Genomic DNA, 12,641 nt, shown 5'->3' with positions numbered 1-12,641 from the left:
CATGAGCCAAAGCCCCAATGGCACAGTTGGGCCCGACGGCCCAGACGAACGCTGGAATCGAGAAGCGCAAGCCTTCCTTCGACGCGGGTAACCGGAATTACTGTCAAAGACGATACCGATTGTATGATGAAGGACTGGAAGTCGAAAAGAGATCGGTAACGGGCTGAATGATAAACACATCCGAGCACGATGGCGGAAAAAAACTATCTGTAGATGGAGTCAATGCCCACGTGCACTACGATCTACAGGAGGAGTCATCCAACAGACAAAGACTCTTCCAAGACAAAAACAAAGTGTAATCATCCGGGCACACCACCAGATGGTGATCTATGCAATAGTGTGTGGTCTGCAGCCCATTTGCCTCGAACATATAATTATATATATATGTTAAAAGATACACTTAGCTTGCAAGGAGATAATGCTGAATAGTTGGGGATGTCGGAGTTCGGGAAGTATCTGGTAACCACTGCTATCCTCCAATATCACAGAAGTTCAAGACACTCTGGAACACCTTTCAAAACTGTTATTTACTGCCAGGAAGAGACACTAGTCTCTGTTGAGAAAACTACAGAGGTAATTTTCTTTTTTAAACTAAGACACACTCTTCAACTGATGGCCATTTATTATACACCTTTAAAACTTGAATACATACAAACTTCTGCAGAGATATTGATGATAAGCTCAGCTCCGACAGTGCCTTAATCGATAAACAACATTACTGTGCTAAGGATATATCTATCTGTGTTAGGCAGCTGCCAAGTCAAGACGCTATTCTCTACTCGGGCACTGCCTGTAAAACTTACAGTGAACACTACCAGAGTGAATAGGCAAATGCTGAATAGTGACGCTAGTTTCCACTCTAACACTGCCCAGAATTTCTATGGAGAAATACTACAAAAAACGGGCAGAATTTAACCTAAGAACCGCCCACAAGGACACTCACAAAAGAACATTGCTCTCCACTAGCACAGCTCTAACTTGCCTCAACACGAAGAAAACTAAAACGACGCTCTCACACAATGTCACTATCCTCACTAACACAACATAGCTTCAAATAATCCTTCCCATCAGATTAATTGTCTCAGTGAATAGCACAGAGTAGAATTTCACACACTGAATATTCCACTCTGAGCTGCAGAGGGAAATCAAGCCATGCTAGACTGGGGATCTTTAATGTGCTTTTTGGCAGCCATGTTAGAATTCCTCTTACTGCACTTAATCCTCCAATGATTTGATTTTACCCTTTCTGGAGGGCAGGAATGTTTTCACAAAAGGATTGCATTAACTGTTTTAGCTCTGAGTCTTGTTGATTTCGGAACAGTTCTGACACTAGTAAGCTCTTCTGTATTGATCAATGCATCAATGTGACTCCTAAAGCTCTTGCTCACCTTTCTAACTCTGGACGCCATCACAGCAACAGAAGTCAGGAGCTTGCACAAGAGCAATGAGTAACTGTGGCTGCCTCAGTGCCAGCTGTCCACTCCAACGCCACTACCCCAGCCCTCTTACCTTTCACTACAACCAAAAATTACAAAAATGCTCAAAAATACAAATAGAGCAGGTGGATAGATGGAAAAGCAAGATCTTGTCTACATTTGGCAGATTAAAAGCTACCAAAAACTGCAGCATCTAGTTTTTACTTTTTATCTTCTACATGGTTTTGAACAACACATTGTTGAACTCTCTGAATGTCATTTAGATAGTGCCACATTACGGATAACACCTCCCTGCACTTGCCAGTAAGCAGCATGATGTTCTATTCCCAGGTGCAAACGAGGGATGTTCAATTTGTACACTAGATGGTTTGCGGAAGGGAATACAATTTGCAATGTGACTGATGTACTAATTGGTCGCATATCAAATTGTACCTTCGTAGGTCATCAGACAATTCGCCTAGTGAATACTAATTAGGCAGGTTGCACCCCATGTGACTCTCTTCAAATACAGGGTTGGAGGCATGGAAGGGATAGCAGGCCGCCATCTCTGCATCTCTGCATCTGCATTCCCAAATGGGAAACTTTATTTTTTAGACCAGATAATGTACGTTGAAGGAACAGAAGCTGCTTTAAAGAAAACATTCCCACTTTGGAAACACACTGGGGAGAAGACAGTGTTTACTGCAACTCTGCCTACAGCCCTCCACCCCCCAAGGCTGTTGGGATGATTCTCAAATGAGAAGCTGTCCCACTTTGAGGATCAGATACCACACCAACTTCAGGTTTGTAACTGATCAAATGTTTCAGACTGCAGTTGCAGACTCAACCCAATGACATATTCCACTGAAAATCCCAAACAGGAAAGGAATGCATTTCACCCCCTCCCATGCATATCGCAATGGATTTAAAAATACACCCTTTTACTAATTGCATAGACTTTTCTGACTCATAAAAGATCTTAGATACATTTTAAAAAGGTGTTTTGGGGTCAAACACCATGTGATTTCTCAATAACAGCAATAATGTGTAGGGCATTCTTGGGCTATTAAAAACACTCAAAAACGTTTTAAGGTAAGGGTAAACATTTATAAGCATGACATTCAAGTGCTCTATTTTAATTATTCACATCGCCTCTCTGAACTTTACCTTTCCATTTTAAAGACTATCTTGCTTTGTTGTTTACATGAGCTGATAGATGCTCATATAGTACTTAGTCATTTTCATATGAAGAACAAATTACGTCATCCCTCCCAGAAAAGCAATTGCCACCAGTATACTTGGACTGCATGAAAATAGAAAGATCATTTGACCATTGAAAAGGCTCAACCAGTTTTACAAACAAATGATTAATTGAAATTGGTAGACATGCCTTTTCACATAAAATAACACAACATTTGGAAAGAAGTTAAATGTTTTTAAATAAAATACACTTGATCTTTAAGTCACTACAGCACTTACTTGATTTCAGCAAAGCAGCAAGCGTGTCTAAACAAACCCTGTGAATATGTAACAAGAAAATAGCATCTATTAGTAAACCAAAAGAGCACAACATAATTGAATACAAAGACTGCATTCCAACATCCTTATTTTCATATATTATTTTACAGTGCATCTCTATACACGTTTACAGATATACACGGTTAAGAGCACGCCAACACAACAACTAAGGGCCAGATGTATGAAAGTATTTTGAGTTCGCAGACAGTGCGATTGACAAAATTCGCCCATTTGCGAATGCAAAATGGCCTTTCGGAATGTATGAAAGGGTTCACATTTACAAAATTGCTAATAGTAAAAAATTTGAATCCTTATTTTGGGAATACCAATCGTGCAAATCTCAAACTGTGAATTCGCAAATTGGTAAATCGCAGACCAATGTATGAACTAATCGCAAATTGCGAAGGATACAAAATTCTCAATTTTGCACGTGTAAATTACAACCTATTCCAATCAGGTGGTAACCAGGGTAAACTATTTAAACAGACCCAGAGGGCCTCAGAATGTTTCAAAATGGATGGACAAGAACTCATTTTTAGAGGGCGCCTAACACTGTTTCAGCAGACAGAGGAAGAAATCCAAACATAGATTAGACTCCGCTACAATCCTACACTTGATAGCTGAGCTTCATCCACTTCTGCAGAATCATACTCAGGGGACTAAGCCATTCCCACACATGTGCAAGGCCTATGTGCACTGCACCTTCTAGCTTCAGGGAGTGATAGCAGCAGGAGGAAGGGTCTTCCAAAGTGCACTTTTGCGCTTTTTCAATGCCTTCTTGGACGCAATGATCAGGAGGATACGCCATTAAATTAGATGCCCCAACACACCACAGGAATTGCTGCAGACCAAATTAGATTTCTACCAGATAGCCCAATTCCCCCATGTAATTGGGTGCATTGATGGTACGCATGTAGCCATTTGTCCCTCCTCAGGAAATGAGTACATATTCAGGAACAGAAAAACCTTTCATTCAATGAACATCCAGGTCATATGTAATGCCTCAAACATAATAACTGACTTAGTGGCAAAATTCCCTGGTAGTACACACAATTCTTTCATATTCAGACACAGTGATATATACACACGTGTCCTTGGGGGTGGATTTGGCGAAGGATACCTGCTAGGTAAATGCATGTAACACAGTCTGGTAGAATCTCTGGATATGGTGAAACAATACAGTGACTCATCTATTGCCCTTTACCCTGTAGGTGACAGAGCATATGCTGTGCTCTCCTTCTACTTACCACATACCTGAATCCTGCAACTCAAAGTGAAGGAAATATGATGCTGTGCATAAGACTACACGCAACAAGATTGAGAGAACCTTTGAATTACTGAAGAGTAGGTTCCGCTGCCTGTATAAGAGTGGAAATGCACCGCAGTACAGGCCTGAGATATGCTGTAACATTGTGGCCACTTGTGCAGTGTTGCACAACATTGCGACTTCCAAACGCATACCAATAGACATATCTGATCCAGACACAGATGATGAAGATGGGCAATGTAGGGCATGGCAAGCTGGAGACGGTTCAAGGGCAGCAGAGGGCCGACAAAGTCGTGCAGAAATCACACAGAATTATTTTTAGGGTGAGTAAAGTTGAGACAACACACTTCATAACTTATTAGCTACTGTGTTTTATTCACCTTAATCTCAGGTAAATTGTATGCACACAGCCATCATCATGTTAACATGTGTGTAAATTTGTATGTCAAAATAGGATTTCAAATAAACATGCACAACATTCTGCACTGAGTATCACATGCCACAGGTTACCTCACCCATTGGCATGCCTTGGTCACATCACTATCTACTTTTTATGGGCACTCACAGCAATGGAACCGTCAGTGTATACACTGACCTCCCATAATGAGGCCTCGAATGCTGTACCTTGCCTCGCACTCCGCCGTCTGGTCTCCACCGGGGCAGTGATGCTGCTGAGACTGGAGGCCTCCTCACTGCCCCCTGCACGCAGTGCACTTGCCCCGGCTATATTAGCTGTCTGGACCTGTTCTACAGAAGTGGTCACCTGCACCAATCCCCTGGCTACATCAGAACTGCAATGGGCCATTTCCACCTACATGGCCACAGTGCGTCTGCAGAGGACAGCTGCGGCATTGCTCAGACGGTTTATTGTCTTGGTGTAACCATCCAAACAGCCTAATGGGTGATGACTTTGTCTGTTTTTTGAGGTATGCTCACTCTGCATAGAGAGCTCCTCTGTCTTTGCTGGGCTGGAGGGCACAATGGTGAATGAGCAGCGCCTGCGATTAAAAAACATAAGGTCAATGCAAACCAAGCTAGTATGTCTGAAGAACAAAATGGTGGACTTTAAGGACAGCTTCAAAGAGTTGACCAACACAGTGGCGGAGGGCCATAGGGAAAATGCTGAAAGCCTCAGGGACATGACAGAAGCCATTAGAGACCTCTGCGGGTGACCGGCAACAGACGCTGTGCCCATATTCAAAACGAACAAGTTACTTACCTTCGGTAACGCTTTTTCTGGTAGATACTATATCTGCCTGTGGATTCCTCACCTTGTGAATATCCTTGCGTCAGCAACATTCGGAAATTCTTTTTGTAGCCTTGCGCCGACGTGGACTTGGACGTCATAGAGACACGGCATCGCACGCGACTCCGCTGACGTCACCGACGCCTACAATAGGCCCACGCCGGCGTGATGACATCAGTTCCGCCCTTTTTTCCGTGCCATCGAGGCACACGGACGGACCAATGACAGTAGAAATATACATAGTATACACAGCACACAATTGCCAAGGAGAAACACATAGTGTAAAGCAAGTGCAAGAAAGCAATGAAAACAACTCCTTAACATCGCTATATATATACAATACATTACAAAAACTCTGGCATAGAAGAGTGGACAACGGGGAGGCGGGTGGGTCAGTGAGGAATCCACAGGCAGATATAGTATCTACCAGAAAAAGCGTAACCGAAGATAAGTAACTTGTTCTTCTGATAGATACATCTGCCGTGTGGATTCCTCACCTTGTGAATAGAGTCCAACAGCAGTCCCCACTCCCGGAGGAGGGTGTCCACTCTTCTAAACCAGGAAATCCTGAAGGACAGAGCGCGCAAAGTGGCCGTCCCTCCTACCTCAGCATCCAAACAGTAATGCTTCGCGAACGTGTGGAGGGAAGACCAAGTTGCCGCCCTACAAATATCCTCTACAGGAACACCTCTAACCAATGCTGAGGTAGACGACTTAGCTCTTGTAGAATGAGCCCTTATACCCTCTGGAGGTTCCTTACCGGCCAAAGAGTAGCAGATCTTTATACAAAGGACGATCCATCTTGACAATGTTCTTTTATGGACCGCTCTCCCTCTCTTGCAGCCAGCAAACCCAACGAAGAGCTGGTCATCCAAGCGACAGTCTTTAGTCCTGTCCAGGTAAAAAGACACCGCCCTCTTAGGGTCCAGACGGTGTAACTTCTCCTCCTCCTTGGAAGGGTGTGGGGGAGGATAAAAGGTAGGAATGGTAATGGATTGACTAAGGTGGAAAGGAGTCAGCACCTTAGGAAGAAAAGCAGCCCTGGTCCTAAGAACCATTCGATCAGCATGAATGGTCAAGAAAGGGGGCTTGGAACTAAGAGCTTGAAGCTCACTTACCCTCCTTGCTGAGGTTATTGCAACGAGGAAGACTGCCTTAAGAGTTAAAAGCCTCATAGGACATTTATGAAGAGGCTCAAAAGGAGCACCCATCAGAAAGGTCAAGACAAGATTCAAGTCCCACTGAGGCACAATAAAAGGAGTAGGAGGGAACTTATTTGTGAGGCCCTTCAAAAACCTTAAAACTACAGGAGACTTAAAAAGAGGTGGCTGGTCAGGCAAACAGAGAAAAGCCGACAACGACGAAAGATAACCCTTAACCGTGGCAACAGCAAGCCCTTGCTGCGCCAGAGAAAGGGCAAACTGGAGAACATCAGACAAACGGGCTCTCAAAGAGTCAATAGAATTCCCACCACACCAAGTGACAAATTTTGACCTTCCATATGAATAGACAGATTTAGTGGAGTCACGCCTGGCTGACAAGATGACATCCACCACGTCAGGTGTGAGAGAAAAGGAAATCAGGTTGCCCCGTTCAATCTCCAGGCATGAAGGTGCAATGTCTGGAGGTGGGGGTGTAGAACCTGCCCCTCCATCTGAGAGAGGAGATCTGCCCTGAGAGGGAGACGGAGCGGCGGGTGTGAGGAGAGGTGGAGAAGATCTGTATACCACACCCTTCTTGGCCAGTCCGGGGCGACCAATATAACTTGGGCCCGGTCTAGGAAAATCTTCCTCAGAACCTGAGGAATCAAAGGTATGGGAGGAAACGCGTAAAGGAGTTGACTTCCCCAGCTCAACTGAAACGCGTCCCCCAAGGCTCCTTGCATCGGATACTGGAGACTGCAGAATGACGGGCAGTGAGCATTCTCGCGAGTGGCAAACAGGTCCACCTGAGGAGTCCCCCACGTCCGAAAGACGTGACGTACCACCTCCGGATGAAGCCTCCACTCGTGGTCGGCAGAGATCTGCCGACTGAGACTGTCTGCACGCACGTTCAGAACCCCGGCCAGAGGATTTGCCATCAGACAAATCTGGTGACCTGAACCAGGACCAGAGACGCAGAGCCTCTCTGCAGAGACACTGCGACCCCACTCCTCCCTGCTTGTTGATGTACCACATCGCGGTCGTGTTGTCCGTCAGGACTTGAACTGACCGACCGCGAAGGGAAGGGAGGAAGGCCTTGAGCGCCAGACGTATCGCCCGCAATTCTATAAGGTTGATGTGAAGCAACCTTTCCTCTGGAGACCAAAGACCCTTGACCTCCAGATCCCCCAGATGAGCACCCCACCCTAGAGTGGATGCATCCGAAATCACTGTGGCCACTGGAGGAGGCAGCTGAAAAGGCTTCCCCTGAGACAGGTTGCCTTCCACGCCTCACCAAGTCAAATCCGCCGCAGCTTCTCTGGAGATCCTCACTGACTCCCTGAGATCTCCGTTGTGCTGATACCACTGCCTGCGGAGGCACCACTGGAGCGCCCTCATGTGCCAGCGTGCATGGTTGGCCAACAGAATGCAAGAAGCCAACGGACCGAGCAGGCGAAGGACCTTCAGGACTGGAACGACCGCTCCATTGTAAAATAAAGGAATCATTTCCTGTATGTCGCGAATCCTTTGTGGAGGAGGGAATGCACGACATATACAGTTGTGTCCAGTACTGCACCTATGAACAGGTTGCGCTGGGAGGGCACCAGGTGAGATTTGGGTACATTTATCGAAAAACCCAACCTGTACAACAACTGGGTTGTCTCCTGCAGATGATGGAGCACTCTCTCTGGCGACTCTGCCTTGATCAGCCAGTCGTCCAAATAAGGGAATACAGGAATCCCTGACCTTCTGAGATGCGCCGCCACCACTGCCATCACCTTGGTGAAGACTCGAGGCGCAGTAGTAAGCCCAAACGGAAGGACCGCAAACTGAAAGTGCTGTGATCCCACCGTAAAACGGAGATACTTCCTGTGCGACTTCAGGATGGGGATGTGAAAGTACGCATCCTGCAAGTCGAGCGACACAATCCAGTCTTCTTCCAGCAGAGCCTGAAGAACCTGAGCAAGGGTGAGCATCTTGAATTTCTCTTGTTTCAGTTAAAAATTCAAGTTCCTGAGATCCAAGATTGGACGAAGCCTGCCATCCTTCTTGGGGATCAGAAAATACCGGGAGTAGCATCCCTGACCTTTTTCCTGCTCTGGGACCACCTCTATCGCACCCTTTCTCAACAGAGTTTGAACTTCCTCCTGTAGGAGTAACAGATGTTCCTCTGAGCAATATCCCTGGCAAGGAGGGTAATTGGGAGGGAATTCCCGAAAGGGAAGGGCATACCCATTTTCTACGAGATTGAGAACCCAAAGATCTGATGTAACCGGGTCCCAATCCCGTAGAAAGTGGGTAAGCCGACCCCCCACCGGACCCACATGATCCTGAATGGCGGATCTAGGGCTGCTTTTCTGTGGCTGGGGGGTTGGAGGAGGTGGAGGAGGAAGAGGCCTGACGCCCTCGAGGACGTGCCCTTTGCCTTCCCCTGTACGACTTATACAAGGTATTTTGCTTCTGCTGCTGTTGTTGATGCTGCTGCTGACCTTGTCTTAATGTACGAAAGGAAGAGCGACCAAAGCCTCTGAATTTCCTGGCTGTAGAACCTCTTACTTGCAGACCAAGAGATCTAGCAGTCGCCCTGCTATCCTTAAACCTCTCCAAGGCCGAATCTGCCTTCTTGCCAAAGAGTCCTTCACCATCAAAAGGCAGATCTAATAAAGCAGACTGTACATCAGCAGAAACATCTGAGGATTTTAACCAAGCTGAACGCCTTGTGGCAACAGCAGTGCCCATGATCCTTGCCACAGAATCCACAGTATCAAGGCCGCTCTGAATAACCTGACGAGCTGCCGCTTGAGTGTCAGATAAAACTTCCTCAAAGTCACCTCTGCAGTCTTCAGGAACCTTAGGGATCAACGTACGTACAGAGTCCATAAGAGCGTGGATATATCTAGGAATACAATAGGGGGTTGCTGAACTGTTCCTATGGAGAGTTAGGGAAGAATTATTAACTGGCGTGACCAAAGGTGTTAGAGTAACACCCTGGGGCATCCATTTTGTTGGATGTAGTTGCCTCACACACCCAGAAGGGTGTCATGCTTCATCATCGGCGGTTGCTCCTCGTCGGGGAGGCGGTGCAATCCCCGACGGGCTCACCTCAAAGAGAGGCTCTTTGGCGGAGATCTTTTTATCCAACAGCCTTGTGGTGAGGTGGGGGTGTGTGGGCAGGGCTAGGTGTAATGGTGTGAGGGATATTAAAATGTAGCTAGGGGTACCGGAATTCAGTTTATTCTGGGGGTCCCCTGGCTGCAGTTAAAAAGTGGGGTTAGCTCACTAGGTGTCAGCAGGTTAGGTCGGGTGACCCTAGATGAGACTAAGAGTGAAGATGGTCGACATGTTTCTCGCTGTGGGTATAGTCACCCGCGATTCATCAGGACCTTAATAAAGTGAAGGGAAACATGCTAGTGTCATGTGTGTGATTATTGTTACCTCTGTGGGTTCTCCTATGCCTAAAGGTCAAGGACTATGTGCCACATGAGGGGTCGGCGGGACAAAACATCAGGGATGAGCCCAAGGGTTTAGCTCCATGCTCCTGTGTCCGCGTTGTTAGACCTACCCTTCTCCGCCGAGCTCGAGTAGATATATCTACCCATAAGGCAAGTGGCATTTGTTGATTTTAACGCCATACTCGCGGAAGAGAACGTTTTCTTGGCCACTTGATCCTGCTTTTTAGCCTCCTTGTCACCAGGAACTTGGGGAAAAGCACCTACTGACTTCTTAGAACATGCCGCCTGAATCACCAAACTTTCCGGAGAAGGGTGAGACGACAAAAAGGCAGGGTCCTCAGGAGTCACTCTATATCTCCGAGCCACACCTTTCGAGACAGCAGGAGCAGAAAGAGGCTTCTTCCACACCTCCATAATGGGATCAGTCAATGCATCATTAAAAGGGAGCAATGGCTCCACAGCTGAGCTCGGAGAATGAAGAACCTCAGTAAGCAGGTTCGATTTAAATTCAACAGTTGGCAATTTTAAACCTAAAAGTCCCGCTGCTTTTTTCATCACCACATGATATGGCTGAACATCTTTGGACGGAACATCAGAACCTGATGGCAAGACCCACTCTGGAGAAAACTCAAGACCACTAGCCTCTGCTAGATCCTCGAAATATTTTTCATCCAGCTCACCTTCTTCCAAGTCAGAATGAGACTCACAATACCTCTGCTCTTCCAATAGACGCTGAGCCTCCCTCCTAGATCTCTGGTTAACACGGAGTGCAGCCGGATCCACTGTCGACTCCGACGGTGCCGGAGCCGACGTCGGAATCGAATCCGAAGGCTTAGAAGGGTGTTCCAGAGATTTGCTTGGAGCGGGCGATACCGGTGCCGGAGTCGTCGACTTCAGACGAGCCGGCGTCGACATCGCCGTCGACCTCGGTGGAGCCTGGTACTGCCACAGCGGGGTCGGAGCCGGCAAAAACGGCATGAAAGGTGCCGGGGCATATGAATGAGGCACCCCAAATTAAATGCCATTGGACCCATGGGACCCGAAGGCGCTCCAGAGGGGTACCAAGACCTTGAGAAAACATCATACATAGCGTTGAGAAACGCTGAAGGATCCTGACCTGGTGTTGGGAAAGGTGGATGCTCAGGTCGGCCTCGAGGTAGATTCAAATCTGTCTCAACAACAGGAGTTGATTCCTCAACCTCCACAGGAACTTTGTCGACCTCTTCTTGAGCCGGAGGCGGTGCGGGAGTCGGATCGGGTGCCGGAGTCGGAGAATGAACATGCGACACCGAAGGCGAGGCCTCGCCCTCTTGATCCGAAACCTCTTGGGGAGGAATCACTTTAGATCTAACCTTCTTGGGTGATCTCGACCTCGAGCCAGACTTATCACCCGAATGGCGTCGAGACTCATGTCTCCTCTTCTTATGCTTCTTACGTGACCTCGAAGCGTGATCCGACGAAGACCTCGAAGCCGACGCCTCCCGAGACCCCGATCTCGACCTGGACCTGGACTTCTTCGAACGGGATTTCGAAGATTTCCTTACTTTATCGGCCTTCAGTTTAGCCACAAGAAGCTTAGACTCCCTTTGTCGCAGGGCCTTCGGATTCATCGTTTGACACGACGAACACCCATCCACGTCGTGGTCGGAGCTCAAACACCAAATACAGTCTTGGTGTGGGTCCGTTATCTTTCCACATTCCCTGCAGGGCTTAAAACCCGTCTTCTTTGTCGACATAATATTGAACAAAGTAGCAAGAGAACAGAGAAATACAGCAACAGAGTAACTAGAAGCTACAGAGTATCCCAAAACCGTTAGCGTCGACGACGCAGAAAAAAGGGAACTGATGTCATCACGCCGGCGTGGTCCTATTGTAGGCGTCGGTGACGTCAGCGGAGTCGCGTGCGATGCCATGTCTCTATGACGTCCAAGTCCACGTCGGCGCGAGGCTACAAAAAGAATTTCCGAATGTTGCTGACGTAAGGGGATATTCACAAGGTGAGGAATCCACACGGCAGATGTATCTATCAGAATGCACCCCCCTCGGCTCGCATTCCGAATCGAGACCGCAAACGCGGCTCACCTTATCCTCTTGCCTATTCTGGCACACCAGTACCAATGATTTTGGCTTTCCTTTACTCACCAATTGCCGCAAGTTCCATTATACCTTATTCCTGGGATTCCCGCCCTCCAGCTATGATAAGCTGGATACCCCACGTATTACCATAGCCACAGCGTCACCCTCTGCAATTGTGCATCAGAGCACCTCATCCCAATCACGATAGAACCACCGTCAGTGCCAAATAGCAACATGTACTCTCATTAAACGTTGCAGCCAAGCTCCCTTGTCAGGGTGCTCACTCACTGGACAATTTTTGCCTTTATATAGGCTATTATACACAGGCATGTTAATTAAAATGTCCTGAAGATAATCCCAGCATTCATTTATGGGATCAAAACACTGTTGATACTTTGTACACCATATACATTTTCCAAATTGTCAAGTCTAATATGTAGTGGTGTCGCATTTATATTCTGTTTGTTCCATTTGAAATGAGCTCTACACAAACAAACTTTTTGCCTGAACCCTTTACTTTATGTT

At 47.0% G+C, this 12,641-nt stretch overlaps 1 protein-coding gene across 2 annotated transcripts in view; it reads right to left on the bottom strand.

Annotated features, from left to right (window-relative positions):
• AGTPBP1 (ATP/GTP binding carboxypeptidase 1) overlaps positions 1–12,641 on the bottom strand; it is a 1,139,154-nt gene that overhangs the window by 602,829 nt on the left and 523,684 nt on the right. For both annotated transcript variants that reach the window (XM_086961295.1, XM_086961296.1), the window contains exon 9: positions 2,895–2,932. In XM_086961295.1, the coding sequence (XP_086817421.1) occupies positions 2,895–2,932 (38 nt within the window). The remainder of the gene's footprint in view (positions 1–2,894; positions 2,933–12,641) is intronic.

The sequence above is a fragment of the Lissotriton vulgaris genome, chromosome 3_1, assembly GCF_964263255.1.
Source record: "Lissotriton vulgaris chromosome 3_1, aLisVul1.2, whole genome shotgun sequence".
In the NCBI taxonomy this organism is placed as follows: domain Eukaryota; kingdom Metazoa; phylum Chordata; class Amphibia; order Caudata; family Salamandridae; genus Lissotriton; species Lissotriton vulgaris.
Note: the sequence above shows the minus strand (reverse complement) of the source record. Positions and strands in the feature narration are given on the sequence as shown.